Source organism: Zootoca vivipara, chromosome 10, assembly GCF_963506605.1.
Source record: "Zootoca vivipara chromosome 10, rZooViv1.1, whole genome shotgun sequence".
Classification (NCBI taxonomy): Eukaryota; Metazoa; Chordata; class Lepidosauria; order Squamata; family Lacertidae; genus Zootoca; species Zootoca vivipara.
Genome location: NC_083285.1, coordinates 69,616,325 through 69,629,005, shown reverse-complemented (window position 1 = coordinate 69,629,005; position 12,681 = coordinate 69,616,325). Strand labels below are relative to the sequence as shown.

Genomic DNA, 12,681 nt, shown 5'->3' with positions numbered 1-12,681 from the left:
TGAACCCGGTTCCCCAGATTACGAGTCTAGTCTACCCCTCTTAACCACTACACCACACTGGCTAGACCTAGAGCTAAGAGTTTGGATAGCCTTTGGGGGCATACAACACCCGGGATCCAAGCCCTCTTCCCTTGTCAGTTCTCCAGCTGGTGCCTCCCCCCACCTTCCACCCTGCCAGTCCATGACAGCAGCAGCAGCAGCAGCAATAGCTCTGGGGTGCCCCATGGGGTACATGAGTGAAGATGGACCCACCAGGAGACTTCCCTGGTACCTGCAGCCCCTCCTTCCCCCTCTTGCAATTAGGCTTAGGGGCGGGGAATCTCCCATTAAATTACAGAATTTTAAGTTTTCTTCAGAATGCGTAGGAGGCAGGGACAAGTTCTAGTGAAGAAGCAGTGTTTGGAGATCATGTGGTGGGGAGAGGGGGGACAGAGTTTGGTGGAAAAACCAGTCACACGCACGCACACACACACCCATCTTGCATGCTTGAGTACAGCAACTCCAGGGCATAAACTAAGTATCAGCGGGGAAGGGGCCACGTGCAGAGCAATTCCCATGCAGAGGTCAAAACAACAACAACAACAACAACAACAACAACAACAACAACAACACACACACACACACACACACACACTGGAAGCAGGACTTCTTCATTTATAGTTTACTGAGGGTTCAAAGCCTACAGTTCTCAGTGGGTCCCCAGTGAGGCACAAAATTTAGCTCCTGAGAGCAAATCCAGTTTCAGTAGTAAAAAAATACGCCCACAGTATATCTAAGTCCGGCACACAAACCGGCAGAAGGGAGCAAGGGAGGAAAGAGGCTGGAACGACACAGGGCAATGGAGGTGTGTGTTTCTCTTCCTGTCACCTGGGAGGGAAGTCAGCAACTGGGAATGTGCAGGGGCTTCACGAAGCAAAGTTTTCTGCCGGCTGCTTCCAGGTACATCCTAGAAACACACACTGTGATTCGTGGTTTATTGCCATATCAATTATTTTTCAAAGGTTATCGTGATGTGGTCTAGAAACCGGTATGGACGAGCTATTAATATATGGCCCAGCCCTAATCCTCACTCCCCACCAGCAATTCAGATTTTCCCTCTCTATCAAAAGGTATCTTACATCTAAAATTATACTCCCTATTGTGAGACATTGCCTTCAATATTTCATTACTGTTCAGTTTTACATATAAACACAAGAACTTCAAATACACATCATGCTTTTAAGACTGATTTCCTGCTGAGTTCATTGCTGTGAAGAAAAGAGTGGATTCTGAGAGGAACATGTCCCACATCCTATATAATAATGTCCAAGTTGTCCCTGCGTCCAGTTGTCCCGTGTGTCCCTGGGGTACTGCGCATGTACCCCAGGGATACAGGGATTGGACCAGAGACTTGGAACGCAGGCGCGCGCTCTCTCCCCCCAACCCTTCTGCCTACCGTTTGCGGTCGCCAACCACTCGCTTCTAAGCAGCAGTGCGAGAAGGAGGAGGCTGCGGGATAGACCCGTGCGCTTCTCTCTCTCTCTCTCTCGCGCACACACACACACACAAACCGCCCGCCCGTCGCCACAGCAAACCACCTCAGGCAGTCACTGGAGGGAAACGCAGCCGCAACTTTCCCCTCTCACGGCTGCTGCTTTTTCCCTTCGCGCGCGCTCGCGCTCTCTCTCTCTTACACACACACGCACACACACAGCTGAGCAGGACACGCTCCTGGCCCGCCACGGCCCACCCACCCCCCGTCCCGACACAGCCGTCTCTAATACCGCGCAGGGAGGAGGGAAAGGGAAACTACAACGCCCACAAAGCCGAGCGAGCGAACGAGAGCCTCGATTCCTCCGTCCAGACAGGCCGCGTTTGAGGGGAAATTAAAGCATTTGGGGCGAAGGGGAGAGAAAGCCGTCTGCGTCTGCCCCTCTCTCGGCTGTGCTTTTATTTTATTTTTATTTTTTATGGAGGCTTTTATTGGGTGTTGCTTAGGGAAACGGGATCCACAGCAACCTTTTGATAAGAGGCTGGAGCCGGAGTGGCTTGACCACCACATCTCTCTCCACACACATACCGCACACACACACACAACCCCCCCACCCTTCCCACCCCCAATACATTCAGTCCTCCCTATTCCACAGTGACCCTGAGTGCAAACTTGCCACCAGCCTGGCTGCAATGCGCACTTAGCTCGCGCAGGCGGCACATCCCAGAAAAGCCCCGCTCACTTCTCTCTCTCTCTCTCTCTCTCTCTCTCTCTCTCTCTCTCACACACACACACACACACACACACACACAAACCGCCCACCCGCCGCCACAGCAAACCACCCAGGTGGAGCCTGGGGTCTTCCACGCACATCCCCGCTGGTGGAGGCGACGCCTGCGCCGTCCCAGGGCTTCCCCTCTGTTCCCGCCCAGCTAGCGCCCGTTTACTAAACGGGCTGAATTCCACTAGTTCCATATATCTAAATGGGTTCTCCCCTGTGAGAGTCCCAAGATGTTTCTTAAACACTCCATTATAACAAAAGCACTTTCTGCAAATCTTTCCATTTAAACTGCTTCTACTCTTCAGTTGTTGATGGGTTTGTACGGTTAAACTATTAAAGTTCTTCCTGCTCAAGAGTCTGTTGATATAGGACTTCCACTAGGACTGACCCTCTATCTACTTTCCTGACATTTGTATGGTTTGTCTCTTGTGTTAGTTTCTTGACTTAAATCAAGGGCTCCCCTCTGACTGAAGTTCCTTCCACATGCCATACATTTATATGGTTTCTTTCCCGTGTGTCTGCTGATGTTTTCTAAGATTTCCACTGTGACTGAAACTCTTTCCACACTCCATACATTTATATGGTTTTTCTCCTGTGTGAGTCCGTTGATGTTGTCTAAGGTTTCCATTATCACTAAAACTCTTTCCACACTCCATACATTTATATGGTTTCTCTCCTGTGTGAGTCCGTTGGTGTCTTCTAAGGGACTCATTGAAACTGAAGCTCTTTTCACACTCCATGCATTTATATGGTTCCTCCCCTGTGTGAATCTGTAGATGTCTATTGAGTTGTCTACTGTGACTGAAGTTCTTTCCACACTCCATGCATTTATATGGTTTCTCCCCTGTATGAGTCCGTAGATGTCTATTGAGGTGTCCACTGTAACTGAAACTCTTTCCACACTCCATACATTTATATGGTTTCTCTCCTGTGTGAGTCCGTTGATGTTTTCTAAGGTTTGTATTACCACTAAAACTCTTTCCACACTCCATACATTTATATGGTTTTTCACCCGTGTGAGTCCGTTGATGGCTTCTAAGGTTTGAATTTAAACTGAAGCTCTTCCCACACTCCATGCATTTAAATGGTTTCTCTCCTGTATGAGTCTGAAGATGTCCTCTAAGTTGTCCACTCTGACTGAAGCTCTTCCCACACTCCATACATTTATACGGTTTCTCTCCTGTGTGAGTCTGTAGATGTATATTGAGGTGACCACTGTGACTGAAACTCTTTCCACACTCCATACATTTATATGGTTTCTCTCCTGTGTGAGTCCGTTGATGGCTTCTAAGCTTTGCATTTAAGCTGAAGCTTTTTCCGCACTCCATGCATTTAAAAGGTTTCTCCCCTGTGTGAATCTGTAGGTGTATATTGAGTTGTCCACTCTGACAGAAGCTCTTTCCACACTCCATGCATTTAAATGGTTTCTCTCCTGTGTGAGTCCGTTGATGTGTTTTAAGTCTTGCATTGAAACGGAAGCTTTTTCCACACTCCATGCATTCATATGGTTTTTCTCCCGTGTGAGTTCGCTGGTGTAATTTAAGGTCTCCACTCTGACTGAAGCTTTTTTCGCACTCCATGCATTTAAATGGTTTTTCGCCCGTGTGAGTCTGTAGATGAATACTGAGTTGTCCAGTCCAACTGAAGCTCTTTCCACACTCCATGCATTTATATGGTTTTTCTCCTGTGTGAGTCCGTTGATGTTGTCTAAGGTTTCCATTATCACTAAAACTCTTTCCACACTCCATACATTTATATGGTTTCTCTCCTGTGTGAGTCCGTTGGTGTCTTCTAAGGTTTCCATTATCACTAAAACTCTTTCCACACTCCATACATTTAAATGGTTTCTCTCCTGTGTGAATCTGTAGGTGTATATTTAGTTGTCCACTCTGACAGAAGCTCTTTCCACACTCCATGCACTTAAATGGTTTCTCTCCTGTGTGAGTCCGTTGATGTGTTTTAAGTCTTGCATTGAAACGGAAGCTTTTTCCACACTCCATGCAATCATATGGTTTTTCTCCCATGTGAGTTCGCTGGTGTAATTTAAGGTTTCCACTCTGACTGAAGCTTTTTTCGCACTCCATGCATTTAAAAGGTTTCTCCCCTGTGTGAACCCGTTGATGTCTTCTAAGCTTTCCATTCTCACTAAAGCACTTTCCGCACTTGATACATTCAAAAGGTTTCTCTCCTGTGTGAGTCCGTTGATGTTGTCTAAGGCGTCCACTATCACTAAAACTCTTTCCACACTCCATACATTTATATAGTTTTTCACTTGTGTGAGTCCGCTGATGTTTATTGAGGTTTCCCCTCTGATTGAAGCTCTTTCCAGACTCCTTGCATTGGAATCCTTTCTTGCCCACGTGAGTCCCCTGATGTGTTCTAAGTGTTCCACTATCAGTGAAACTCTTTCCATTCTCCATACCTTTAAACGGTTTCTCCCTTTTTGAGATAGTTGATGTGAGCTATGTGTGCTCATTCAGTGAAGCATATTCCACTTTTCACACATTATAACGTTTTTTTCTAGTGAAATGAAAGTTTCTCCCTCCCCCGAAATTCTGACTTCTCTTCTCCATCACTTTCCTCAGAATGGGCTGAGAAGAAGTCCTGTTTGGGTTTCAAGGAAGAGAACAAAGAAAAAAAGAACACATCAAGCACCATTAGCAACCTCTCTTATTGCGATGTCTCCTACATTCTCCACCCATGTTCCCAGATTTTAGGAAATGAAGATGCAATGTCATCAAATGATAGTAATGCACCAGCAACCTTTCATAGTCCTCAATCATCGTTAATAAAGCAGCATGATCTGGGAATACAGCCTTTTCAAATCTATTCTTTCCTCACAGGAAAGGCAGCTGCTCTCTGTCCATCAACAGGTCCTCTCTTTCTCCATCATTCCTTTGAACATTTCCCATCCTCTGCATCATAATCCTCCATTCACCCCCGTTTCCCCCTCTAGATCTTCATTAATCCCCTGCACAGTCCCATTGGCCTCAGGAGGTCCATATGGACCATTCTGTGAGATCCAGGTCTACATCTTTTCCAGGGACTGTGGTCTGGGTCAGTCAGAGAACTAGTGACAAGGCTTGGCGCTTGGGGTCAGCTGAATGGGTGCTCAGGGAAGCTCCTGTCCTTGGAGATGGACCTCCGTCTACATGCCTCACATTGCATGAAAAGAGCAGGAGAAGCCGAAGGAAAGCAACTGGCACATGGGGATCCCAGACGGAAACACCCACCCCCATTGTTCTTTATAATAATGATGTGCTGCCTGATCTCGTGCCCATCTTCTGGACTATCCTAATCTGGCACTGAAAAAGCTTGATATTAAAGGCAAATGGATAACTGTACTTAAGGGAAACTTCAACCTTGAACATGTAGTATTGATTCATTAATGGCCAGAAGTTGTGTTATTTCAGGGGACATGAATTTATTCCTGATCCATCTTAAATATCATAATTATAGGATGTCTTGGGGTGTTAGGGGAGTAGTAGTACCTTTGGTGGCCGACAGGTTATGGGGGGTCCCCACCCTGCACTGAGTGCTCACCTGTGTCAGTATGCAACAGGGGCCGTGATCCAAGCAACGGCTTCAACTGGCCGGCTAAACCAGGTGAGGATAGCTGATGGGTCTCAAATCCTTGGTGGGTTGGGGAATTCTGCTGCAGGTGAAGGCAGGCCCTGGTGGATGGAGAGGATGAGAACAATAGTGAATCCCTCAGTCAAGAAGGCAGATTCTGTCCATGTTGCAGAGGAAAGTGAAGGGAAGATGGGGCTCCTCAATTGGGGAAGGGACCCCATTGAGAAGGAAAACTCGGATCCTAAACCTTCGCTGCCTCGTGGGTTATCCTCAGGAGAAGAAAAGGCTCTGGAGGAGAACCTCTCTAAGACCGTTGGATGATGTCCAGCAACTCCTGCAGCCAAACTGATGCCAAATATACTGACCTGCGTCTCCAAAGAATAAGAGGAACAGAAATGCTTTTGAGGTGCAACTTCTATATCAATCCTGAGAGTCTTTCCACGGACTCTGCACCCCTGTTTCTTATGACAGGTGTACATTATCCTCATCCTCAATGAACCAGGCAGTGGAAAAGACACTTAAAGATGGAAGCCTGAGAGAGAGGGAAAGGCTTCTGGCTGCTTCCTGGGTGGGAGTGTGGAAACAAAGAGCCGCTTCCGGGAAGCTTCCCCTCCCCTCTTCCTCTTGGGATTTCCTCTCCTCTCCAGGGGGACCAATGGTTGGTGTTGAATAGTGGCTAAGAAGGATGAAGACACAGCTCTCAAAACAGCCAGCTCTTTATTCTAGCTCTGAGTCCAGACTGAACAGTAGCTTAGCCCAGTTTTTCCCAACCTTGTGCCTGCAGCTGTTTTCGGACTACAATTCCCATCATTCCTGACCAAGGTCTTGCTAGCTAGGGATGATGGGAGTTGTAGTCCAAAAACAGCTGGAGGCACAAGGTTGGGAAACACTGGTTAGCCGACTGTCTTATATAGTATTCAGTAATTTGCAACAGTAACAAACTCCCCCTAGCTACCCAATCCGTGAACAGCACTCTCAATCCATCATTTGCATGTTGTGGACCTGAGTGAGAACTGCAGCCACGTTGCCCAGAACAAGTACTGCAGTTAACTTAATGCATAAGGGATGTTCCCCCCCCCACTTCTTCGCCCTCCGCTCTCTTTCCCTGTGTCTCCCCTCCGCACCCCTTGTCTCTCCATCCGGAGCCCCCCCCCCAAGACGAGTAGAGAAGGGACGAGGGGGGGTCTCTATCCAGGCGTCCCCCGCTCCCGTTAACCCTTTCCTGGCCCGCCTTTCTCAATGCAGAGACCAGAGGGTCTCAGGGATCCCTGCGTGGGGGTAACGGGGCAAGGGGGGGGTCCTCGTGGGGACCCCCTGGGTGGGCGCCCCATGTCCCCCCCCCCGCCAAGGCGCCTATGGGACCAAGGAAAGCCCCCTTCGCAGCACGCGTGCAGGGATCGACACCATGCGGACGGGAACCACGAATGGCGCTTTGCGGAGCTGGCGGGGGTCTCTGGGTCCTTTCTCTCCCCCCCCCCCCGCGGCCCCTTTACCTCTTCGTCCTCGCTCCCGATTCTCTTTCCCACGGGGGGGGGCGTTTCCCCTGCCGCCCCTCCTCCCCTTTCCGAAAGCGCGCGCCCTTAGAGCTACGGCGCAAAAGAGCAATCCGGTGTAGAAGCTCCACTTCCGGGAGAAGCAGGCAGTTTGGGACGGGGCTCTCCTCCCCCCCCCATTCCCGGAACAGAAGCCGGATGGCGAGGAGGAGGAGCAACATATTGGGGAGGGGATTTGGGGTTGTAGGGGCGGAGTGAGACAAGGATGTTCCAGGAGGGGAGGGGAGGAATTTAGTGGGGGGCGGAGAGGAAGGTTTCCCCCCTCCCCTCTTCCTTCTGGGGATCAGGAGAGCGAGGGAGGGGCTGATCCCAGCAATCCAACTGCAAAGTGCCCCCCCCCCCACAATGGTTACATTGCAAAATCCTTCCTTCCCCCACTCCACGCCATGACCTCAGAATGCTCCATCCATGTTTTAGGTCTTGGTGCTCTTAACACCAGGAATGGGGGGCAGAATTGTACCTCACTGATGGTGCCGTGGGCACTGAAGGCTGACAACTCAAGCAGGAGGCATAATGGGGGGGGGGGGGCACACTCATAGGAGGAATGGATTCCATTACAAGGCATGGTGAATAATTTTGGCAAATTCAAACGCAAATACGTACGGTGGAGCGATGAACCCCAAATGACTGAGAACTCCCTGCAAACAGCCCCACTCTCCCAGGGCTCGTAGGACCTGGACCTAACCAACCAGATCTTTCGAAGTGTGACAAAACACCCTGGATGTTGGGAGCAGTTTCCATACGCCGACTCCTGGGTAGCGGTCCTGAGAGAGAGCCCTACGTGGCTACAGAAGTTCAAAGGAAAGTATTGATCATAGAATCATAGAATCATAGAATCATAGAGTTGGAAGAGACCACAAGGGCCATCCAGTCCAACCCCCTGCCAAGCAGGAAACACCATCAAAGCATTCCTGACAGATGGCTGTCAAGCCTCTGCTTAAAGACCTCCAAAGAAGGAGACTCCACCACACTCCTTGGCAGCAAATTCCACTGCCGAACAGCTCTTACTGTCAGGAAGTTCTTCCTAATGTTTAGGTGGAATTTTCTTTCTTGTAGTTTGAATCCGTTGCTCCGTGTCCGCTTCTCTGGAGCAGCAGAAAACAACCTTTCTCCCTCCTCTATATGACATCCTTTTATATATTTGAACATGGTTATCATATCACCCCTTAACCTTCTCTTCTCCAGGCTAAACATACCCAGCTCCCTAAGCCGTTCCTCATAAGGCATCGTTTCCAGGCCTTTGACCATTTTGGTTGCCCTCTTCTGGACACGTTCCAGCTTATCAGTATCCTTCTTGAACTGTGGTGCCCAGAACTGGACACAGTACTCCAGGTGAGGTCTGACCAGAGCAGAATACAGTGGTACTATTACTTCCCTTGATCTAGATGCTATACTCCTATTGATGCAGCCCAGAATTGCATTGGCTTTTTTAGCTGCTGCATCACACTGTTGACTCATGTCAAGTTTGTGGTCTACCAAGACTCCTAGATCCTTTTCACATGTACTGCTCTCAAGCCAGGTGTCTCCCATCCTGTATTTGTGCCTTTCATTTTTTTTGCCCAAGTGTAGTACTTTACATTTCTCTTTGTTAAAATTCATCTTGTTTGCTTTGGCCCAGTTGTCTAATCTGTTAAGGTCATTCTGAAGTGTGATCCTGTCCTCTGGGGTGTTAGCCACCCCTCCCAATTTGGTGTCATCTGCAAACTTGCTCAGGATGCCCTCAAGCCCATCATCCAAGTCATTGATAAAGATGTTGAACAGGACTGGGCCCAAGACAGAACCCTGTGGCACCCCACTAGTCACTACTCTCCAGGATGAGGAGGAGCCATTGATGAGCACCCTTTGGGTTCGGTCAGTAAGCCAGTTACAAATCCACTGAATGGTAGCATTGTCTAGCCCACAGTTTACCAGCTTCTTTACAAGAATATCATGGGGCACCTTGTCAAAGGCCTTGCTGAAATCAAGATAGGCTACATCCACAACATTCCCTTCATCTACCAGGCTTGTAATTCTGTCAAAAAATGAGATCAGATTAGTCTGACATGACTTATTTTTCAGGAACCCATGCTGACTTTTAGTGATCACAGAGTTTCTTTCTAGGTGCTCACAGACTGTTTGCTTAATGATCTGCTCTAGAATCTTTCCTGGTATTGATGTCAGGCTGACTGGGCGGTAATTGTTTGGGTCCTCTCTTTTCCCCTTTTTGAAAATAGGGGCAACATTTGCCCTCCTCCAGTCTGCTGGAACTTCGCCTGTTCTCCAGGAATTTTCAAAGATTATTGCCAGTGGTTCTGAAATCACCTCTGCCAGTTCTTTTAATACTCTTGGATGTAGTTCATCTGGCCCTGGAGACTTGAATACATCTAAACTAGCCAAGTATTCTTGTACTACCTCCTTACTTATTCTGGGCTGTGTTTCCCCTGCTGAATCATCTGCTCCATATTCTTCAGGTCGGGCGTTGTTTTCTTTCTTGGAGAAGACTGAGGCAAAGAAGGCATTGAGGAGTTCTGCCCTTTCTCTGTCCCCTGTTTGCATTTCACCATCTTCTCCTCTGAGTGACCCCACTGTTTCCTTGTTTTTCCTTTTGCTACGGACATACCCATAAAAGCCCTTTTTGTTGCTTTTAACCTCTCTAGCGAGCCTGAGTTCATTCTGTGCTTTAGCTTTTCTGACTTTGTCTCTACACGTGCTGGCTATATGTTTGAATTCCTCTCTGGAGATTTCCCCCCTTTTCCATTTTTTGTACATATCCCTTTTAAATCTTAACTCAGTCAAAAGTTCTTTAGATAGCCAGCCTGGCTTCTTTAGGCACCTTCCATGTTTCCGTCTCATTGGTATTGCCTGAAGTTGTGCTTTTAATATCTCCCTTTTAACAAACTCCCAACCATCATGAACTCCCTTCCCTTTTAGTATTACTGTCCATGGGATTTCACCCAGCGTTTCCCTAAGTTTTCTGAAGTCGGCTTTCTTAAAGTCTAGAATTTGGACCTTAGTATGCTTGGTTGCTCCTTTCCGCTGGATAATAAACTCCAGAAGAGCATGGTCACTCCCACCTAATGATCCTGCCACTTCTACCCCACTAACCAAGTCATCACTATTGGTTAGGACCAGATCTAAAATGGCTGATCCTCTTGTTGCTTCTCCCACTTTCTGGACAATGAAGTTGTCTGCAAGGCCAGTGAGGAATCTGTTCGACCTTATGCTCTTGGCTGAGTTTGACATCCAACAAATATCAGGATAGTTGAAATCCCCCATTACTACTATCTCACTTCCTTTGGAATGCTTGGCCATCTGTTCCAGGAAGGCATCATCTGTGTCCTCAGTTTGGCTTGGGGATCTATAGTAAACTCCCACAATGAGATCACTGTTGTTTTTCTCTCCCTTAATTTTGACCCAGATACTCTCAATTTGGCTTTGAAGTTTTAAATCCTGGATCTCTTCACAGGTATACATATCCCTAACATATAAAGCTACTCCTCCTCCTTTCCTGTTTGGTCTATTTCTCTTAAATAGATTGTATCCCTCTATTACTACATTCCAGTCATGAGACTCATCCCACCAGGTTTCAGTGATGCCTATTATGTCATATTTAGTTTGCTGTACCAAGAGCTCAAGTTCATCTTGTTTATTTCCCATGCTCTGTGCATTAGTATACAGACATTGAAGACCGTTGATCATTCCCCCATGTCTCTTATTTAAGGATATTTTTGTCCCACCACTAGGTCTGCATGCTGCTTGCTCCATTTGGTCCTTGACATTTGGATGATCATCTTCAGCATTTGATAGACTCCTACCTTCAGGACCACTGTCTCCCTCCCCCACATAAGTCAGTTTAAAGCCCTCCTGATGAGGTTTTTGAGTTTTGTGGCAAAAACATTCCTCCCAACTTTTGTGAGGTGCAGTCCATCACTTGCCAGAAGTCCATCTTCAAGAAACTGCAGGCCGTGATCTAGGAATCCAAACCGTTCCTGTTTGCACCATTTGCGAAGCCAGTTGTTCACTTCCCCTATTTTTCCCTCTCTCCCTGGGCCATGTCGTTCAACTGGGAGGACAGAAGAGATGACAATTTGTGCATCTAATTGCTTCAACTTCCTGCCCAGAGCCTCATAATCATTTTTGATCTTCTGTAAGCTATGGCTTGCAGTGTCATTGGTTCCCACATGCACCAAAAGGAAGGGGTATTTGTCAGTGGGTTTTATGATTCCTTGCAGCCGTTCTGTTACATCTTTGATCTTGGCCCCAGGTAGACAGCACACCTCTCGAGACATCTTGTCAGGCCCACAGATCACTGCTTCTGTACCCCTCAGTAGGGAATCCCCAATCACCACTACACGCCTCTTCATAGGCTTGGTTGGGATTCTTCTATGTGCTGTCCCTTCCAAGGTTACCTGCATATTTCCAGAGGACTGACTTGGTTGCTCGTCTTCATATTCCTCATCAACTGTGATGAGGGAGAGATCCTCAGGTGGAGTCTGTTCCTCGTCTTCCATGAGCACTTCAAAACGGTTGTGTAATTCTAAGCACTCAGAGCGATCCCTGGGCCTTCTACTTCTATGAGTCACGTTCCTCCATACATCTGGCTGCTGTGTTGGGGAACTGACCTCCTCCTCAGGGAGATCCCCTGTCTCCTCCTTGGTGCAGACAGTGTGCTCTGCTGCATCCGAGAAAAGCTCCAGCTCTTTAATTCTCTGGAGCGTAGATACACGCCCCTGAAGCTGCTGCACCTTCTCTTCCAGAAGGGCAACCTTGTTTTCTAGTAGGGAAACCAACTTGCAATTGTTGCAGGTGTAGCTACCCACATCCTTTGGCAAGAAAATTGTGGGTGCCGTGGGCACTGAAGGAGGCAGAAGTAATCAAAGCCCAAAAGAAAGAGCACTTTCCCAGAGGAGAGGTGAAAAAGAAAGAACCAGCCTGGCCCCCAACCGCTCCCATATCAGCCTTTTATTGGCCAGACCTAGAGTTTGGATTTTGGATTTGATATCCTGCTTTATCACTACCTGAAGGAGTCTCAAAGCGGCTAACATTCTCCTTTCCCTTCCTCCCCCACAACAAACACTCTGTGAGGTGAGTGAGGCTGAGAGACTTCAGAGAAGTGTGACTAGACCAAGGTCACCAAGCAGCTGCATGTGGAAGAGTGGAGACTCGAACCTGATTCCCCAGATTACGAGTCTAGTCTACCGCTCTTAACCACTACACCACACTGGCGAGACCTAGAGCTAGGAGTTTGGATAGCCTTTCGGGGCATACAACACCCGGTATCCAAGCCTTCTTCCCTGGTCAGTTCCCCAACTGGTGCCTCCCCT

General features: G+C 48.0%; 1 protein-coding gene across 2 annotated transcripts; it reads right to left on the bottom strand.

Moving 5' to 3' along the window:
* Window positions 1-2,060: 2,060 nt before the first annotated feature.
* Window positions 2,061-7,486, bottom strand: LOC132592715 (zinc finger protein 658B-like). Of its 2 annotated transcripts, XM_060279295.1 has the most exons (3): window positions 7,319-7,486; window positions 5,796-5,926; window positions 2,061-4,856 (listed from the first exon to the last, which is right to left on the bottom strand). In XM_060279295.1, the coding sequence occupies exon 3, from the start codon at window positions 4,670-4,672 to the stop codon at window positions 2,747-2,749; it is 1,926 nt and encodes a 641-aa protein (XP_060135278.1). In that variant the 5' UTR covers window positions 4,673-4,856; window positions 5,796-5,926; window positions 7,319-7,486; the 3' UTR covers window positions 2,061-2,746. The 2 variants fall into 2 exon arrangements, with proteins under 2 accessions (XP_060135278.1, XP_060135277.1); XM_060279294.1 differs by lacking the exon at window positions 7,319-7,486 and having other exon boundaries at window positions 5,796-6,000.
* Window positions 7,487-12,681: the final 5,195 nt, after the last annotated feature.

What these genes read in the sequence shown, in the direction of transcription:
- LOC132592715 (XM_060279295.1), bottom strand. Translation starts at nt 4,672, where the DNA reads ATGGAGAATGGAAAGAGTTTCACTGATAGTGGAACACTTAGAACACAT.